Genomic DNA, 20,355 nt, shown 5'->3' with positions numbered 1-20,355 from the left:
ACAGACCAGCGTGCCCCCTTTCATTGCAGAGAGACTTACCTGCAGTGGCGGCTTCTCCTCAGTTCCCCACATTTTCTCGAGTCCTCCGCGTCTCCTCGAGTCCTCCTGCCTCCTCCTCGGCCAATGGCATGAGTTCGCCTTTCGGCCAATCAGGAAGCGGGTCTCGGACCCGCTTCCTGATTGGCCAGGAGGAGGATCCGTGTGACAATAGCGAATTTTAATTCGCTATTGTCACACAATGGGTAGGCTCGGGGCGTATGTCAGAGTCAGACAGACAGAGTGACACTGTGGATGCGACCCCTCAGATGTTGCGCCCGGTGCGGCTTGCCCCCCCTGCACCCCCCACGCTACGCCACTGTGTGCATCTATGTTTTGGGTCAGTGACTCAAAGTGGACCATCAATGGCAGCCAGGCAACCATTATTTTCTGAAGGAAAGAAAAGCAATATGACCCTTTGTATTTTCCTCAGCACATCTTTCCTTGAAAAATACATGCCTGTACACGGGGCCTAAATGACTCCCAAATACACAAGGACATGCAGGACCCACTGAAGCATAACAGATGCCTAATTCTGGATTGTGAAGGACTCCTTAAGGAATACTTGACAAAACAACCTAGGTGCTGTTTTTCCTGATGTTATGACAAAAAGGTAATTACCTTATTCCCAAGTCACTAACCCACAACAGTTTTTTCATCCATTTAACGAGAAACCACAATGCACCATATGGATGGGATTGGGTACATGCCAGGTGTGATAAAACAAGGCGTTTGTTTCATTTTTATCATGGGAACCTGAACGCGTTCAGTTATAGGAGGACGCCTATGTTGCCTTATGGCTAAAATTACTCTACCTTATAGCACAAAATAATGAAATATAACATACAAAAGATAATAAGCTTAGGTTTTAATAGCTAACTGTAAGAATTGTAAAGTTACAAATTATAAATGAGTCAGAATATGGCTAATTACTAACTCGTGAAACAAAAGCAGCAAACATTGCCCCACCCTTCTACATATTCCAAAAGCATCTTTGTGCTTGAAAACACAGGGACTTGTGTGCAGTCGTAATGATGCAGATACAGTGTCAGCTGATACGTCTTCTTGTAAGATTTTATATGAATAGGGCTGAAGTTTTGGATTGGATACCGGCAAATCATCAGTAGACTCTAAATACACATAAACACCCTGGAAGGAACACAGATCACTAGACAAAAGCACTTACCAGGGGACAGCCATTATGTGTTATGGAACAGTTGAGAGATTTTGCTGCTAAAATTATGGATTTAGCTACTGGCAAAGTTTCACTCACTGAGCTGCTTAAGGAAAAAATTACTTAAACGAAAAAAAAAAAAAAAAAAAAGTCCTATCGTTTTATTTTATTTATTTTATTATTTAAGATTTTTTTATGTTTGATTTTTTTTTTTCCTGATGTATTTATTTGTATATTTTGTTTGCTCATTGTGTTTTTTTTTTCTCTGAAAAATTCAAATCATGATTTAAAGGGTGGCATTTTTTGGCATAAGTACAGGTAAAAAAATAGTTGACCGAAGCACCCATAACAGGAACCATTAAAAATCCATTGCACCCTTACAAACCAGCCTAATTTTCAACCTTCCACGTTGATTCCAATGCATTTTGGCAACATTTCTCCCACTGTTACCCAAATTTTGGGGAAATCCCTAATAGACATTATTTTAGGAAATTTAGATATATTTAAAATTGTGCACAATTTTTGAGCGCTGTCTCCTTTTGTTTCACAATTTACCAACACACTGTTGTTTTTTGACTAGCAGCTCAAATGTTTGATTTATTTGAGTTTATTATTTAAATTTACACTTATTAATCCTAGGCGCGGTCACGTGATTAACAATTAGTTACTCACCTTTTTTCCCATTATTTTAGGAAAGGCTCCCAGAACCCAAGTCAGGGTCTGCTGGGTAGAATGATCCTTCTAAGTAATTACAGTCTTTGTTCCCATGGCTAGAACTAAGTGCACAGATCTATGAAATGCAATATACTGCCTAAATCCATACATTAGTGTTTACGTTCAACTCACATGAGACATCCTAATTCCAAGCAATACAAAGATCAATTTAATCATTACAATGATCTAAATATTTTAGAAACCATAATACATCTATGTCATCCTCATATTTATTGATATGGGGTATTATGCTTGCAGAGTATTCTTTCTTCTTCAAGAATTTAAACATGTCACTTATGGAAGATGGAACCATTCTTTGAGGAATTAAAAAACCTTCCTCTTCAACCGACCACAAAACACTCACCACCCCACCCCCCTATTGTAACTAACCATTTCCAAATAGCTAATGAGCCCTGCCCCCACGCTGCCATTACTGCCTTTTATGATGGCTGCACACACAGGCCTGTGTCCCAATACAACTTCCTAGCAACGGCCCAGGGGGCCTGACACAGCCTAACAACTATGAGGACAAAGGGACAGGAGCATAACCAGCTGGGGGACCATAAGCACTCAGCATCACTTGAAAGTGGGCTGTCATTTTATTTTTTACCAAAAACAGCTCAAAAGCAATAAAACACAACTAGTACCTAAAAAGTATAAAACAAAGCCCAGGATTATGGGTGATGCATTACAAAAAAAATTTGATGTGTTGGCCTTACAACATAAAGTTGAAATAGAAATACGTCCTCCATTTAAACATGTTAAATTTAACTGCATGTCCATTTACAGTGTTCCAAATTTTTTATTTTAATATTGCGCCCCACAGCAATGGGGTGCAGCACAGGTACATTGTAATAGTTGTATTCACACTGCAAGGTTTAAATGCCCATAAGGTCTAGGGGGAGCTGAAGAGGATGTAATACCTACCTAAGCCCCTGCTCCCACTGTCTTCCCTACCATGACACCCCGAGCTCTGGATTGTCCTTACATACAATACAGGGATAATAACCCTACTTTGTACGTGAAGGAGGCAGGTAAGTGACAGTGGCTGGAAACACCTTATGGCACTTTTCCACTGCAAGTACCGGCTCGGCTCTACTCGGCCCGGTTTGCTTTTCCACTGCTGGTACTGCATGGTACGGTGTTGGAACGGTTCGGTACGGTACGGTATGGTTTGCTTTTCCACTAAAGTAGTACTAAAGTTAAGTGGGTGAGATAACAACAGGGTGGGTGAGATTCTCTGACCAATCAGTGGCTAGTAGTTTATGCATGCAAAGGATTGTGGGATATGGTACCGGTATGGTACCTCTTGGAACCACAATTGAGGTGGTACTGTTTTTGAGAACCGTACCGTTCGGTTCCATGTAGTGGAAAAGCGCCGCCGTACCGTACCGTAACGTTCCTACACCATACCATGCGGTACCAGCAGTGGAAAAGCACAAAAGCGAGCCGAACCGTTCGGTTCCATGCAGTGGAAAAGCACCATTAGAGAGGAGGCTTCATGGGAGAAGTTGCCCAGATGGAGGAAGCCTACAGGAGCAAGGTGTAAATTAGGTATTACTACTCATCTTTGTACTCATAGACTAAAGGGTCCTTTTACACTGGCTTTCTGCCCAACGGACTCTGTTTTGCTTAGCAGGTGATCGATCCGCTGATCCCCACTGAGCAGGCGGATTACAGGTCCATCTCCACTCACTGTGCTGAGTCAGACCTGTCAGATCCCCACTCTCCTCTATGGGAGATCGGCTGAAAAAGGACCGCCTGTCTGTTTTCATCCAATCCAATCCTCCAGATGGATGGAAAATAGGGTTACCATCCATCTGGAGTTCAAGGATCAGTTCGGATAGCAGGTGGTGTCACCACTGACATCTGCTGCTCCATAGAGGTGCATGGAGCGTCCGATCAGCTCCGCCTGATCGGAAAGCCCATGTGAAAGGGGCTTTAACAAGCACTAAACCCTTGCAGTGGGGGGTAATTGTTTCTTGTGCCTGGTTTTGGACCACACAAAGCATTGTGCATTAACATAATGCACTGCAAGGCCATAGTGTGAATCCTGCCTTAAAGGATTTGTAAAGGCAGAAGGTTTATCTTAATGCATTCTACAGATACAGAGGGGTCCTCAAAACCTGATGAGCAGTTTTTATGATGATTCAAAAAACAAATTTTGGGACAGAGAAAGACGGGGCTTTACGGGCCTGTGGGAGTGGAAGGATCAGAAAATAGAACCAGTAGTAAGATCAAAATTACATTTTATTGGTTTCTCAAAGTATAAAAAACAAGCATGGATGACCATGCATGTATATTAACGAACAATTACAACATACAATGATTAAAATATAGTGTCACTGTGATTATAGAAACATATCCCATAAGGGTTTAGAAGCAGTTTTTATGATGTATGCAAGTCACCCAATGATGACAAAGTTTGTCTAAATAATATATGGAATGACCCACAGATCAATATATGGAGTAGTTCCTGCAAAACCACCTTGGGTCAAAACTCCCTCCTTAAAAACTATGGCAACCAGCAACATAGAGTCCATCATACAAGTCTTCAAATCAAGCACTGATGGATAATATTCCAATCATGATGACTAATAATTATTTACTACAGTATTTGTTAATATACCATCTAGGTAATTTCAAAAGGGTAATAGGAGCTGCTCATCCTCCTATTGGTCCTTGATTTGGCATATCCAGTGAGGATAAAGGATAAATTAATGAAAGCCCAACAATTATTAAAATAACCACCAAAAGTAAAAAATAAAAAAGTACAAAAAGAAACAAAGACAATAGGCCCCGTGTGCAGCTAGTGACACCACCGCATCTTGGCACAAAGCATTTGGTCAGGAAATATGGTGATAAAAATCATTTTAGATTTCTCAGCCTACAAGGGGGAATATACAGTACATATTAATTGCATTATTTATTTAGCATTTATAATAGGTGTTTTTTTTTTTTTTTTTCAAAGAAAATTTGATTTTGTATGGCTATTCTTGATTTTTTGGATTGAACACTGGTGCGTATACTGATAAGCCTTTACATTACTTTTAAGCTTTTACATTACATTACTGGTCTCTTACATGATAATTATTGTAAGGCATTATAATCAACAGTAAATTAAAGTGTTACTAAACCCAAGACCCTGCATTCACTATATCTGGTCTCCCAAAGTACACAGAACATGGAAATGCAATTATTTTAATAAATATAAACTGCTAAATAACTTTTCTCATCAGCAGTTACAGCAGTCTTGTGACGTCTGTCCAGCCAAGCACTGGTAGGCGTTTTCTGATTGTTCTATGAGACTGCAAGAACCCTGACCCTCTGTCTGGACAGTGCTGATTGGCCCTGTGCTGATCACATGCACTTGCCCAAGAAAAAAAAACCTCTCTAGCAATACACACCAAACTGAGCATGTGCAGCCTGACTCTGTATAATTAGGAAATTATCAGGGTAAACTGGAGGAAGGGGAGGACCAGAGAAGACAGGATCAGACAGCCTTTTTACACAATGGAATAACCCCTTAGGTTCCATAGTGAGCATAGCAAGCATGCTTTACTGCATATACAGACTGATTTTACTGCTGTGGGTTTAGTAGCATTTGAAATACTAGCTATGTACTGTTGTAGGTGTCGAGTAAACTGCCCCAATCGCTAACTAGTAATCAACCAGTTTTAGTAAAATACACCTGTAATTAAAGATGCATTGCTGGCCACCATCAGGAAATGCTAGATGCTTGGCTGTGTCAGGCTTCGGGACATCAGATGTAGCAAAAAAGAAAAATACTCACAATTCCTCATCTGTAAAATTGTGAAGAATATTGAACCAAAGAAGATGAGGTCATCAAGGTTAGCCCATGTATGTTCCTTATGGCAGGTGTACTTTCAGGAAAGGACCTTCAACTAAACACACTTTGTACCTATCATGACTTATGCACAATGTGGTCCATGACTTCATACCAGTGGCACACCTACAAGTCACATGGACCTATAGAACATTTTTTAATGATTTCATAAAATATTTTTTCCCCATCCTTTTTTTGTATGTAAATGCTTCTACTTCGACCCAAGCCCTTTCACTCTCTTCCTTTCTCTTTCCATTCACTCCAGCGTCAGCCACAAATGATTGCTCTGCACCAATTTACTGATAGTGACCGTAGAGGATCATGGACTTTTCAAATGTCTGCTGCCAGGGCCACCTGCTATTACATTTATTTCATTGCTTTGACGAAGATCAGATTCGAGTTTAGAACTCATTCATACTAACAAAAAATTCTCAAGGGTTCAAAAACATCTTCTCTCAACTATGCAGGTTGCAGATTGGGCAATCAATTCACCCTGTTATACAGCATTTTATTATGCTATGGGGGTTGATGTACTAATGGCAAACAGACTATGCACTTAGCAAGTGCAGTTTCACTGTATAATTGCACTTGTTCCAGAGCTTTTATAAGTGAGGGGAAGCTCTGATGACTTCCATCATCCAATCAAGCAAAAATTCCGTTTTTGTTTTTTTTTGTTTTTATTTACCATGCATGTGATTGGGTATTCTTTGCAAAGTGAAGCTTCAACTCATTTACCAAGCTACTGCACTTGCAAAGTGCACAGTCTATTTGCATTTATTATATCCACCCCATAGTGTCATTTGCCTAGATCAGCCTTTCTCAACCTTTTCAACACAGAGGAACCCTTGAAATAAATTTCTGGTCTTGGGGAACCCCTGCTAAAAATTACAATATACAACTCATGACACATTCGTGTGACAGTCAGTGGGAAGAATGCTCCTTACTCTTGTCATCATTGGGAAGAATTACCCCCCTTACAGATAGCTAAAAGGAACAATGGTGTCCTTGGAAACTTATCGGAGAGGCAGAAATTGCCCATTGCTCAAGGAACCCTTAGCAACTTCAGGAGGAACCCTGGGGTTCCACTGAACCCCTACCAACCTCAGGAGGAACCCTAGGGTTCCACAGAACCCTGGTTGAGAAACCCTGCCATAGATGATCAGTTATGTAAGACATATGCCAGTTATATAGCTCTCACTGCCCATCAGAGTAGTAAAAAACAGTTAGAGCTAAGTGAATTATGCCCCAATTTTGCAACCATATAAATTTCCCTTAGGGCTGCTTCACAGTGCCCTGCCCTGCTTTGGTCACAGCGCAGTGTACCTGAGGTTTTGGTGCAGGTTATTTGCACTTTGCCATAGACTTCTATTATGTTTGACAGTTTTGATGCACTTTCAGAAAATGCACCAAAACCAAACATAATAGAAGTCTATGGCAAAGCACAGCTAGCCTCACCAAAACTGCGGATCTACTGCGCTGGGGCCAAAGCGCAGCAGGTTAATGTGAACCCACCCTTACATTCTTCATTAAAAACTGAAACAATGTTTTGCTTGAACTAATAAGGTCTCCAGCTCCATTTAGACATTTGAGATGAGGAAAGTTGTGCATTCCATTGCACATTCCTGCATCACATGAGACTCTGTGCAAACACTGCATTGTGCGGAGAATTACCATTATTTTATTATCGTACCCCATGGCACCTAGTCATCGCACATGCAGCACAATGCATTGTAACTTATTACCATGCTTTGCAACAAAAAAAGGGTTATACTTTTCTCTGGTGCGACTTAGTCACAGTAGGAAGTATGGATCGACCGATTATCGGCTAAGCCGATATATCGAGGGCCGATATGTACTTTCCCTGATATATCGGAATCGGCCCCTGAGGTTACCGATATTGCCGATATTTCAGAAAAGTGCATGTACCGGAGTGATGCCTGCAGCTAGAGGCATCACCCCAGTACCGGTGTCCATAGCCGACGGTCGGCTGTCTTGTAATGACAACCGATGCAGCCCCCCTCCCGCCGCCTTCCGTGGCTTGCCCGGGTCTCCTATTCAACCGGGAGACCCGGACAACCAGCCTGCACGGCCGCTGAAGACCCGATCAAAGCCGCATTTGGCTCTGATCGGGTCTCCATGCAAAAACCTGGAAGTGATGTCATGATTCAAAAAACCGGCAGCATTCAAAACAGCCAATCTTGGCATTTTGAATGCTTTTAAGTGCAGAGGAGGGGTTTGGGGTCTTTTTTTAGACCCCCAGATCCCTCCACAAGAGTACCTTTCAAAAAAAAAAAACATTTTTTTAAATGTACAAAAATATTGTCGCATATCGGCCAATACCGATTTGATTGGCCAAAATATCGGTATCAGCAACGAAAAACTGTTATCGGTCGATCACTAGTAGGAAGCCTATTTAAACTGAATAGGCTGCCCTAGTGCAATGCACGTAAAAACCTGCAAACAGTATGACTACATATACCAGTTGTGCTACCATATACATTTCTATGAGTACAATTGGGAGCAATGTAAATCATAAGTATATAAGATAATTTCTTCCATAGAAGACACATATGTCATCATAACAGCACTGGAAGTGTAGCTGTGCTTCCCCATATATCCGATTACCTCTGTCCCATTTATTATGTTCTTGTCATAGCAACAAAAGAATTCAGTGCTACAACAACATGGTACATGGCCAATGTCAATAGGCACTATGTACGTTGTAAGAAGGATGCCCTCAACAGATGAGGTATGTAGAAACGCACATTAAGGCTACTTTCACACTGCTTTACATCAAAACTGCTTGTAAAACGCATATGCGTTATTGGAGCCTTTTTACTGCGCTTTTGCGTTGCTTTTTTAAAGGACATGTGACTCAAAAACTGCACCAAAAACGCTTAAAGTGTGCATTTTTTAGATGTTTTGGGGCGTTTTTGATGAGGTTCCTATTCATTTTAATGGGGAGGAGTATTTTTGCTGCGGTTTTTTTTAACTAACCAAACATCCTCCAAAAATGCGGCAAGCAGGATTTTTTTACACCGCAAAGGAAGCACACCGCCCCATTGTGAACAAATACTGTACATAAAATTTAAAAGGAAGCATTTTTATTGAACTTTTCAGGCGCTTTGTTTTTTTTAATGCAAAAACGCTTCAAAAACTCAGTGTGAAAGCATCCTAATTGAAGAACCGTGCAATCCTATGAGTAAAGACACACAAGACCAAGAGTAGTATTGTATTCTAAACACAACTATACAACCCAAGCGCTCACTCTATTGGGAATTGTAGGCGTGCCGCCCTCCTCAGATGGGGAAACTCCAAATACTAAAAGCAAAAAAGAAAGGAGGCGCAAAAGCCTAGTGCATTACCCTTCATAACCTTTTGAAAATGTATTAAAATGCCAAAAACATATTTACAAAACATGAGGAGTAAAATCGCATAAAATATATCCACCTCAGTGTGGAAAAGGACACGTTCCTGTACTAGGACCGCTTAGGCTACATTCACATCTTGGCATTGCTATTTACAGGCGTTTTTTAAGGCATTTTTAGGTTGACTAGTGACCAATGGAAAAAAATAAAAACGTCTGTAATCTGCCCAAAAAGAAGCTCATCTACTTTTTTGAGCGTTGGGTGTTTTGCTTAAAACGTCAAAACGCTCAGATGTGAACAGGGGCCATTGAAATGAATAGGATTTGTCCTAGAGCAGAAAAATGCCCCAAAAACTCCCCAAAACGCCTACATGTGAACCTAGCCTTACGTGTCCTTTTCCACACTGAGGTGGATATGTTTTATGCGATTTTACTCTTCATGTTTTGTGAGTATGTTTCTGGCATTTTAATAAATTTTCAAAAGGTGTTGAAGGATAATACAATAGGCCAGGGATCCTAAAACTAAGGCCCTCAAACTGTTGCGGAACTACACATCCCATGAGGCATTGTAGTCTTCACAGACATGACTAGGCATGATGGGAATTGTAGTTCCTGTGAACAACTGGAGGGCCGTAGTTTGAAGACCCCGGGACTAGACGTTTGCGCCTCCTTTCTTTTTTGCTTTTAGTATTAATCTAAGCCTGTGCACCAGGTGCATAAAAACCTGTCTTTGTGTAAGAAGGCTTACATTTGAAAATAAAGAGATGATCATTTCAGCAAGTAAATAATATATATATATATTCTAGTGCCATAAACTGGCCCTTAAAGTGGAGTTCCGGCCTATTTTGCAACTTTAGTGATTCCTGCTCGCTCGCTATGCTGATCAACAATTGGGCATTTTCGATTTTTTTCAGGGGTCCCTTACCCTATTTTCAGGGAATTTTTGATTGCACTTCCTCCTTCTCCCCCCTCTGTGGCCACGGCCACCGACATCACTTCTGCCTTTGCATTGCATCCTGGGAGCTGTTTGTCATCACTCCCAGGAGGCTGGAATCAGGAAGAACTCCCAGAACACTCCCTGGAATCAGGAAGGACACAGCAGATTACACTGCGGCTTCAGATGCCCACATTTAAGATGGCCGCGCCCAGACAGCGTTTTTAAAAGTAAGATTTTGACTAAAATACAATACATACCTTGTAAGTATGAGAATAGCGGTTCTGTAAGAGGCGATGAATTAGTATTATAGGGATATTTTTAGTTAAAAAAGGTATTTGAGGCCAGAACTCCGCTTTAATATAATAAAGAAAAAAAGGGAATGTGCAAAGGGGAGTAAACCATAAAGAGACTAGAAACATGCAAAAAGTAGACTATAGTGCCACCTGCTGACTGGATAGGAGGACTACATAATAGTTATATGGTCTATTACCTGATAGGGAAGAAGAAGACAAAAAACACAACTCATTCCCTTTATTTAAAGGCAATATTTACTAACCAAAGCCTTTTAGAAAAATCGAATGGAGGTTTTTATTCACCGACTGTGCTGCATACATGGTCTTTGGCACTGATTTCCCCCACAATCTGAACAAGCTCGGTTTCACTGAGCTGGAACACCAGCATGCAAGCTGTGATCTGGGCAATGAGAGCTTCAATCTGAGGCTTCTATAACAGGTATTCCCCCTTTCAGTAAGAGTAGTGTAGTGGATCATTATCATAGGTTACCATCCATAGGACTGAAATTGATGCTACTCTCCTTTATCCTTTCTGGAATTAACATACAGTATTTGCATGCTGTTCCATTTTGAACTGGTTAATGAATAATTTGTGGTTGTTTTCATGTTAAGCTTCTACTGTCCATGCATCTGCGACAGAATGTTAGCTTGACATTTTGATGACATGGATGGATGGACATGGCCTGAATTCTGTGAAGGATATCCTGATGCTTTGTACTGATATTAGCGCACTAAAGATAAAAAAAAATGCAAAAGATGGTGGACAGCATACAAATCTCTTACTGGCCACAGAACACAGCACCATCAGTCACTGGTTTAACTGGTTTATGCCTAAGGGATCTTCATTGGTAGCATTAAGGCCTCATGCACACAGGGCGTTTGAAAAAAAAACGAGCTGCAAAGCCAGTTCTGACGCCAGGAAAAAGCAGCTGTAAAAATGTGCTTTTAGAAGCGTTTTGTATTGGCGTTAATGCCCATTTTAGCCACGTTTAGCAGCGTTAGCGTTTAGCAGCCTTTCTCTGCCCTCTTCTATTTTCCAACCTCAAATCCAACTACTACAGCTTAAAAAGGTCTGACGTGGCCTAACGCTGTATGCAGCTTTTAGCAGCATCAGGCGTTTTTACAGCCCAACCCTGCTGATCCAAAACGCGCTGGCCCTGGGTTTTTTTTTTCACAGCTTAAAAACGTCTATGCCACTTGCAGATCCTAAAGGCCTATGTGTGCATGAGGCCATTGAATAACATGGAGGGGTGATTTTAAGCTGCAAAACAAAAATGGCTGACGCTCCTAAAAGCAGCTGTAAAAATGCCCTGTGTGCATGAGGCCTAAAGCTGACCTCCAGGCATACAGCTAAATTAATGTACGGGACCTGCTTTATCCGCCAAGGGATTTGTATTTATGTCCAGTCCAAAGATTTACACAGTTCTGCCACACAGTACATCCCTTTCTTCCTGGGCAAGAGACCCCATTTTACACTGCTCTAGTTCATTAATATGTCCAGGTCTTGTCCTTCCCCAAGCCTGTGAGAGGACAATGAAAGGAGAAGCAGCAAATGGATAAATTAAACTCTCTGTCACTCTGCTCTTTCCTCCTATCAGCGTGTTTGCTAATTAAAGGGCTGGAGGATCTCAGTTATGAGGAACAAATACAAGCATTAAACTTATTGTCCCTGAAGAAGTGACACAAAGTGGTTGTAACCCCCCCGAGCCCCCCATATTGTTTGTACCTATAGGTAAGCCTATAACAAGGTTTACCTATAAGTACTGTAAATATCTCATAAACTTGCACGGTTTCGAAGATATTTACATTGCATGCAGCCGATGATGTTATCTGCGCATGCATTCTGAAGGAACGGACTGCCGGTGTTGTAAAATTTTGTCGGACCCGTGAAAAAATCGGACCTCGTCACTTCCGGTGATAGAGCATCACAAAACAGCGGATGGGAGTCGTCTGTGCGCATGCGCAGAAGACATTTTTCGAGGTTTGGCAAAATTATAACACAGAGCGGACAGCTGATTGAGAGGAGGCGGGGCTGAGGTGCGACGGAGGACGGAGGACACATATGCAGAGCTGGTGGAGGAGGCGGGACGGAGGTGCGGCCGTGTAATACATGCAGGACTTTAGCGACTCCTTGTTTTATTATCTTTAGCAATTATCGTATTATTTATCCCTAGGATTTCATTACATTTAGTATTTCTTATTTTGTATTATATAAATAGTAAATGTAATGAAATCCTAAGGATAAATAATACGATAATTGCTAAAGATAATAAAACAAGGAGTCGCTAAAGTTCTGCATATATTACACGGCCGCACCTCCGTCCCGCCTCCTCCACCAGCTCTGCAGATGACGCGACGGTGTCTTCCGTCCCACCTCAGCCCCGCCTCCTCTCATTTAGCTGGCCGCTCTGTGTTATAAGTTTACCAAACCAAGATAATGTCTTATGCGCATGCGCACTTGAGACTCCTATCACCGGAAGTGACGGGGTCCGATTTTTTCACGGGTCCGAGAAAATTTTAGAACTTCAAAGCTCTGTGCCGTGACCGCCGGCTCCCGGGCGCATGTGCGGGAGTGACGTCACGCAGTTTTGGCCAGTAGCACAGCCAGAGTCCGCAGACTCGGAAAGAAGATTCATCGGGTGCCGCTTTCCATGGGGGCACCGGTACAGCTTGCTCCCGAGTCCCGCTACTGCATTCATTGACACAGACAGCGGGTTTTGGCCCTGCTCCCGTGTCACAGCTTTTGATTGACAGCAGTGGGAGCCAATGGCTCCCACTGCTATCAATCTGTCCAATGAGGAGAGCGACAGCAGCTGGAACTGCTGCGCTTATGCACATCGCTGGATCGGGTTCAGGTAAGAAAAAGGGGGTTCTGGGGGGGAGCTGCAGCACAGAAGGTTTTTCACCTGAATGCATTAGGGGTGAAAAACCTTAAGGCTTTACAACCACTTTAATGCGTATCTGTAATATCTTCATGGAATTTAACCTTTGATGGCTTGCAATACAACAAGGATCCTTTTTGTAGTTACTAGTTTTGTTAAAGGCCCCTAGCACACAGGCGGCTGAACCTGTTCAATGTATATGCCAGCATCTTCCGCTTCCTGAGAAGCCAAGGTGCAGCATACAGGCTCCCATAGGTATGAGTAGATGTGCTCTGCTGTACTATAGTCTTGGCCAGTGCTAATAGTGCAACACAAGAATATGGGTATGAGCAGGGCTGGGACAAGGGGTGGGCAGGAGGGTCAGTTGCCCTTGGCACAGCGGAGCAAGGGGACAGAAAATGGACACAGGACAGTAAACCAATTCTAAGTAATGCAATAACAGCAGGGCAAGGGGGCGCAGTTCTGCATACTTGCCCTGGTTGCTAGACGAACCCGTCCTGGGACTTGGTATGAGCATACTCAAAATGTTGCACCATTTCATTTTTTTTTGTATACGCCCATACACTATACTCATGTTCATGATAGCACTGACATATACTCAAATTTAACAGTGTACAGCTATTCATGCCAATGGGAGTTTGTACCCGAGTGGGGAACATATACTGCCATTTACCCTGAAGGGGCTAAAAACCAAGAGCCCTTATGTTTTAGATTGAGATTTAGAACATAACTATATTCCATATTTGTGTTTGTTTTGCTTTATGGAAATAGACATATATGGGTTAATCTTTCTCCTTTGAGGATGAATAGGAAGGATGTACAAAAGTGATAAGACCTCCACTTCCTCATCCCCGAGGCCTGTCAATGGAAGAGGAAGGTGATTCTTATTTTCTTCCTCATTACTCCACTGTTCTTATCCAGAGGAGGTCTGGCCTTGCCTCCTCTGAAGACCTCATTGAGGCCAAGAGTTATGCCCCATACACACGCGTCGATAGTTGGCCGTGAATTTTTGGCCAACGTCCGATCGGCCGATTTTCGGCTTGTTAGTATGATGCTTTCGACAACCGACTCCGACTTTTCAGGCCGAAAAAAATCTGGTGTGCAGGCTATAAAATTTTTGTTGGCCGTCAACACAACGGCCGATTTTCGTGCAGTCAGTACAGATTTCGACAGGGAAAAATCTGATGAGCAAGTCTGGGCATGCTCAGAGAAGAAAGAACACAAAGAAAACAAACCAACACATGACATCATTTCTGAAGTAGAATTTTGTTGGCCGAGAAAATTTGTGTGCAGTCTAGGCACATTCCAACCAACAAAACACAACTTGGACAAAAGTCGGACGATCGGTCGGCCGATAATCATTGCGTGTGTACTAGGCATTAGGCATCTAGAGTCGCATGTTCAGCATAGTGTAGGATGCATCAGCACTACTTCTGGGTTGGTGACGTCACAGGGTGCTATTATTTTCCCATGGTGTCTCCCTCATTCCAATGCTCTTAGTAGAGTAAGCTGTTCCCCATCCAGGTTATGAATACCCGCCTGCTACCATTTTGTACTGCTGAGCACTCACACAGCATGTCTTATATTCATTGCTACTGCAGTAAGCATGACTTCATCCCTATCTCACGTCCTTCTAAACCTGAAGAGACAGCACGGAAAATCAAGCTTCACGTGTTATTTATTTCTTTATTTTGACATGATACATTTTGACAGGGTACCACTCCTTCAGTAAATGGTTGCTTTGGTATCGGACATTTTTACTCCCTCCATGGGAAGGGATAAGATCATTAAAAATGAAATCCCCAATTTACAAAACCTTCCATTCTTGTTGAAGACTAGGTCAGCTGCATGAGACCCTCAAAACGTATGAGATGTGAGGGTGTGGAGAACCTTTATTTTTTGTGCACTTCTTGTCTGTCCACATGGGAGAGGATAATTCATGGGTGGCCACCATGTTGTGTTATATAGGTGTGCCAATGCCATTTTGATTTTATTATTTTAATATGTGAACAAAAGAATTTAGATATGAGATATATAGATAGATGATGGATAGATAGATAGATGGAGATAGATAGATGGAGATAGATAGATGGAGATAGATAGATGGAGATAGATAGATAGATAGATAGATAGATAGATAGATAGATAGATAGATAGATAGATAGATAGATAGATAGATAGATAGATAGATAGATAGATAGATAGATAGATAGATGGAGAGAGAGAGAGAGAGAGATAGGTAGATAGATAGATAGATAGATAGATAGATAGATAGATAGATAGATAGATAGATAGATAGATAGATAGATAGATAGATAGATATGTAGATAGATAGATGATGGATAGATAGATAGATAAGGGATAGATAGATAAGGGATAGATAGATAGATAGATAGATAGATAGATAGATAGATAGATAGATAGATAGATAGATAGATAGATAGATAGATAGATAGATAAGGGATAGATATGTAGATAGATAGATAGATAGATAGATAGATAGATAGATAGATAGATAGATAGATAGATAGATAGGGGATAGATATGTAGATAGATAGATAGTATAACATACAATTTTGCCCAAAAAAAAAATACGACATAAATCAAAACTGGAAAAGCAAAAAAGGAAACGTAGTGGAGGAGGGGACGGGTTCGGTAAATGATCCTTGTTAGCTTGCCCATGTCCCTTTTGTCTCATTCGCAAGGATGGAATAGCTACCTATTCCACTCCCAGTGCATCCCCCACCCTTCACCCACCAAAGGTCTAATTAAATTCAGCACAGACAAAGCACAGCTGCACATCTTGAAGCTGACAATGAAGGGCAGGCCTGCTACTGAACATAAGGAGCCCAGGAGATTGCCTGCAGAGCATCGCACTGCACCCACCGCCAATCAGTGCACCATGCACTGAAAATCAGGAGACATGTCTATGTATAAAAATCTGGGGTAACATCAAATATACGACACACCATGAGAAGGAATATTTACTTGCAATAATTATTTTTTTTCCCAAGAATGCGTTATATTCGTCTACAATTCACGTGACACTGACATACGGATGAATGAGGCGGATCAGCATGACAATGCTGATTTCAGTGTCATGCAGCAAACCAAATGCAAAAAAAAATTGAAAGCAAATAAAAAAATGTGATTACGTTGATTATTAAGGATGGTAGGAATGCTTGATGGATGATATGGAAGTCTTCCCCATGTATTGTTGGGTGGTGCAGATAGCACCACCCCCTACCAGCTGTGTCACCCTCTCCCTTTGATGTAAGAATCTCTGCAATAATAACACATTACTACTATATACTACTGTCACTTACTACCTGTTTACATGAACAAACATGGATGTAGTAAATGTCAGTCTAAAAAAACAATAAAAAATGTTGATGTGCATGCAGGCATCATCGTGATCACAAGCAAAGGACATGGATGCCTTGCTAACAATAAGGCATTGGATGATGCCAGAGAAAAGCAGGCACCTGCTAGTGTCAGATTATACTGAACTACAGTATAATCCTAATACAGACAGGTCAGTTTCACCTTCTCAGGATAATCCTGGACACAGGGGACCAGTCTGATCGTCTGAGAACTGCATGAAATAAAAACGATCTGATGATGACAATGTGCTGTGATCATGGAGGGATCAGATCTCTGCTAATGACAGCACATGCAATCCACTCCTGTGTTACTGATCATCAGCCCCTGTGTTACAGATTATCACCCCCTGTGTTACAGATCATCACCCCCCTAGACACACACAGCTTGTACACATAAAATGATAGATAGGAAGAGATGCATAGACTCACTGTTATCCTAGGAATGTTCTTCTTGCCCTGGTAAGACATGATTGCTCTGCTCTGCCTCTGCAGCCTGCTCCCTTTGTGTCTGCTCCCTGTAGCTGGTATACTGCAGATCAGGTAAAAGGATTTTGTTTTCTTGTTTTTTTTTTTTTTTTTCTCTTAGCTGCCTTAGACAATAGTAAATCCCTTTTTGCAGTGCCAGCTGGGACTCTGAAAAGAGAGAGAGCTGATCCGGACTCCTCCCTCTCTACTAGTCTTTGCTAGGCACTGGCCTCACCCACTGCTCACTTCTGCGTCTGCACTGGACTTCTTCTCACACTAGGGGGCGCTGCGTACACTGCAGATCTGCACACCGAATGGAGAAAGCTTTTCTCCTTCCCTGATCTGTTGTTAGAGAGAGATGAGAGCAGGGAGTGATCGGGGGAATCATCGCATAACCTAGTATTGGTGTTACAGCATTGGGCATCAGGTGGGAAGAATGCTGAGGATAAAAATGGCCGATGCCAAATACATGGGCTGCCAGCAGATCCTAATTATTACCAGCAATCCCCTGGTGATAGCACGTGTAAATCATGACTGATGACATCTAGCTTGATAAAACACTGTGGGGTTGTTTTACTAAGGACTCTTTCACACCAGCAGACCGATCAGGTCCGCCTGTCAGTTTTTCAAGTGGATCCAATCAGACCACCTATTGTTCTCTATGGGACGGCACTGCAGATGTCAGCAGACATGTGTGCATTGACATCCCCTGGGCATCCGATCCGATAAATTCCACTAAGAATAGACGTATGGCCATACATTCACCATCCATCCAATGGATCGGATCCTATGACAATCTGATGGAAATGGACATGCATCCAACTGCCCTATAGAGGAGAGCAGGCTGTGTCCGTGTCCGCTCTGCATAACAGAGTGGACACAGACCTGTCATCTGCCAGATCAACAGAGAGATCCCTCGCTGAATCTGAAAGGGGCCTAAAACTGGAGAGTGCAAAATCTGGAGCAGCTCTGCATAGAAACCAATCAGCTTCCAGGTTTTTGTAAAATCTTAACCACTTTAGCCCCGGAAGGACTTGCCCCCTTTCTGACCAGGCCCTGTTTTGCGATTCGGCACTGCGTTACTTTAACGCACAATTGACGCCGTACAAAAATGAAATTTACGTGTTTTTTTTTCGAACAAGTAGAGCTTTCTTTTAGTGGTATTTGATCACCTGTGCGATTTTTATTTTTTGCGCTATAAGCAAAAAAAAGAGCAACAATTTTGAAAAAAAGAAAAAACAATATTTTTCACATTCTGCTATATGACATTCTTTCTCAAAAAAAAAAAATGTAAAAATCTAAATTTGTTAACATTTTAGGCCAATTTGTTTTCTGCTACATATTTTTGGTAAAAAAAAAATTGCAATAAGCATATTTTGATTGGTTTGTGCAAAAGCTATTGTGTCTACTAACTACGGGAAAAATTTGTCATTTTTATTGTTTTTTTTTTTACTAGTAATGGCGGCAATCTGCGATTTTTTGCGGGAATGTGACATTGCGGCGGACAGATCGGACCACTAACTGACATTTTTGACACTTTTGGGGGGACCAGTGACATTACTACAGTCAGTGGTAAAAATATGCACTGTTACTGTAATAATGACACTACCAGGGAAGGGGTAAATACTGGGAGGGGTGATCAAGGGGTTAAATGTATGCCTAATGCTTACTGACTTGGCTGGGGGGTTCTGTGACAGGACCAGAGATCGCAGTTTCAGCATAGCTGAAACTGCAATTCTGTCCCTGCCTGTCAGTGAGAAGATCCGCCTGCTTTGTAAGCAGGCGGGTCTTCTCTCCATTTCCCAGGCGATCGGGGGAGGAAGGCTGCAATTGCCCAACTCCCGCTTCCCCTCCAGTCACATAGTAATAGATGACTGGACCCAGGGGAGCTGCACTGCTGCAGTAATATTACTGTGGGAAGTCGGCAAGCAGTTAAGGACCACCCACCATACATATACTGCGGCAGGGCGGCCCTTAGGCGCAAAATCATGTACATGTATGTGATTTTGCTTTAAGGCTCTGGGGGGGTGCGCACGCACCGCCGGAGCCGCACTCCCGCTGTAATTAGACACAGCGGGAGCCAGTCCCGCGATTGTCAGGGAGACTGACAGAACGGCCGTCTACCTATGTAAACAAGGCAGACGGCTGTTCTGTTAGACAGGAAGGGAGAGATCGTGTGTTCCTAGTAATCAGGAACAACGATCTCTCTCCTCCTGCAGTCAGTCCACTCACCCTACAGTTAGAAAACATTCCTTAGGAGCACACTTAACCCCTTGTTCCCTGGACCCGCTGCTGCGTCCATTAACACAGACAGCGGGATTTGGCCCTGCTCCCATGTCATAGGGTTTGATTGCTATCAATCTGTCCAATGAGAAGAGAGACAGCAGCTGGAGCCGCCGTGCTCATGCACATCGCTTGATCGGATTGGGCTCAGGTAAGAAAAAGGGGGGGGGGTCTGGGGGGAGCTGCAGTACAGAAGGTTCTTCACCTTAATGCATTGAATGCATTAAGGTGAAAAACCTTAAGGGCTAGTTAAAATCACATGCAGTCCAGTGAATTTTTTTCCTGCATCAAAAACACATGGGAAGAAGGTTATATGGTTTCCAATGGCATAGTTCACACCAGTGTGATCAGTTCCAGAGCATTCCAGTTCCAGAAAGAAAAGTAGAACATACTGCATTTTCCCTGCACTGGGACACTATAAAACACATAAAAAATTCACCGAAACACACTGGAACGCATCTAAAACGCACTGGACCCCAATACAGTGAAAACAAAACCAGGAAAAAAGAAGAAAAAAGCATTTGGAATGCATTCGCAAACGCATCAAAAGTGCACAGGAACGCGTCAAAAAAGGCTTTAGAACCACTTTAATTAAACAAGCTGAAGTTAGAAGCTGATTGGTTTTCATGCAGAGCTGCACCAGATTTTGATTGCTAGGACGCTGGCAGTCCAGGCCACAAAATGTTATTGGTTCCCTTTGCAAGTAGAAGGCTGAACATGTACCAGTATGGACACCCCCACAATGCATAAATGTGTACCGCCTATGGCAACCAACACAACTAACATCATGGATGGTCAGCCCTACGCTCTAGTGATGGCATTTCTCAGGGCAGCTTTCCTGATGGTGACCATGCCTTCATAATCAACATTATCACTTGAATGGACTGCAAACCCATGCTATGTATGTGAGCCCTTCAGGCTCTGCTAGAAAGTGTAGTCATGTGCCTTCTGCTGTGAGTGCTGGCTGGGAAGGA

General features: G+C 42.3%; 1 protein-coding gene across 2 annotated transcripts in view; it reads right to left on the bottom strand.

Moving 5' to 3' along the window:
* The window catches only part of DPYSL3 (dihydropyrimidinase like 3), a 282,052-nt gene that overhangs the window by 109,518 nt on the left and 152,179 nt on the right, over window positions 1-20,355 (bottom strand). Inside the window, exon 1 of one of the 2 annotated variants that reach the window (XM_082252873.1) lies at window positions 17,063-17,320. The exons of the other annotated variant lie outside the window; for it this stretch is intronic. Coding sequence (XP_082108999.1) covers window positions 17,063-17,101 — 39 coding nt within the window. The 5' untranslated portion in view covers window positions 17,102-17,320. Of the gene's footprint in view, window positions 1-17,062; window positions 17,321-20,355 lie in introns of those variants that run through there. 2 annotated transcript variants of the gene reach the window in all.

This window comes from Pelophylax lessonae, assembly GCF_965119305.1.
Source record: "Pelophylax lessonae genome assembly, chromosome: 4".
Classification (NCBI taxonomy): Eukaryota; Metazoa; Chordata; class Amphibia; order Anura; family Ranidae; genus Pelophylax; species Pelophylax lessonae.
This window is presented reverse-complemented; position numbering and strand designations above follow the sequence as displayed.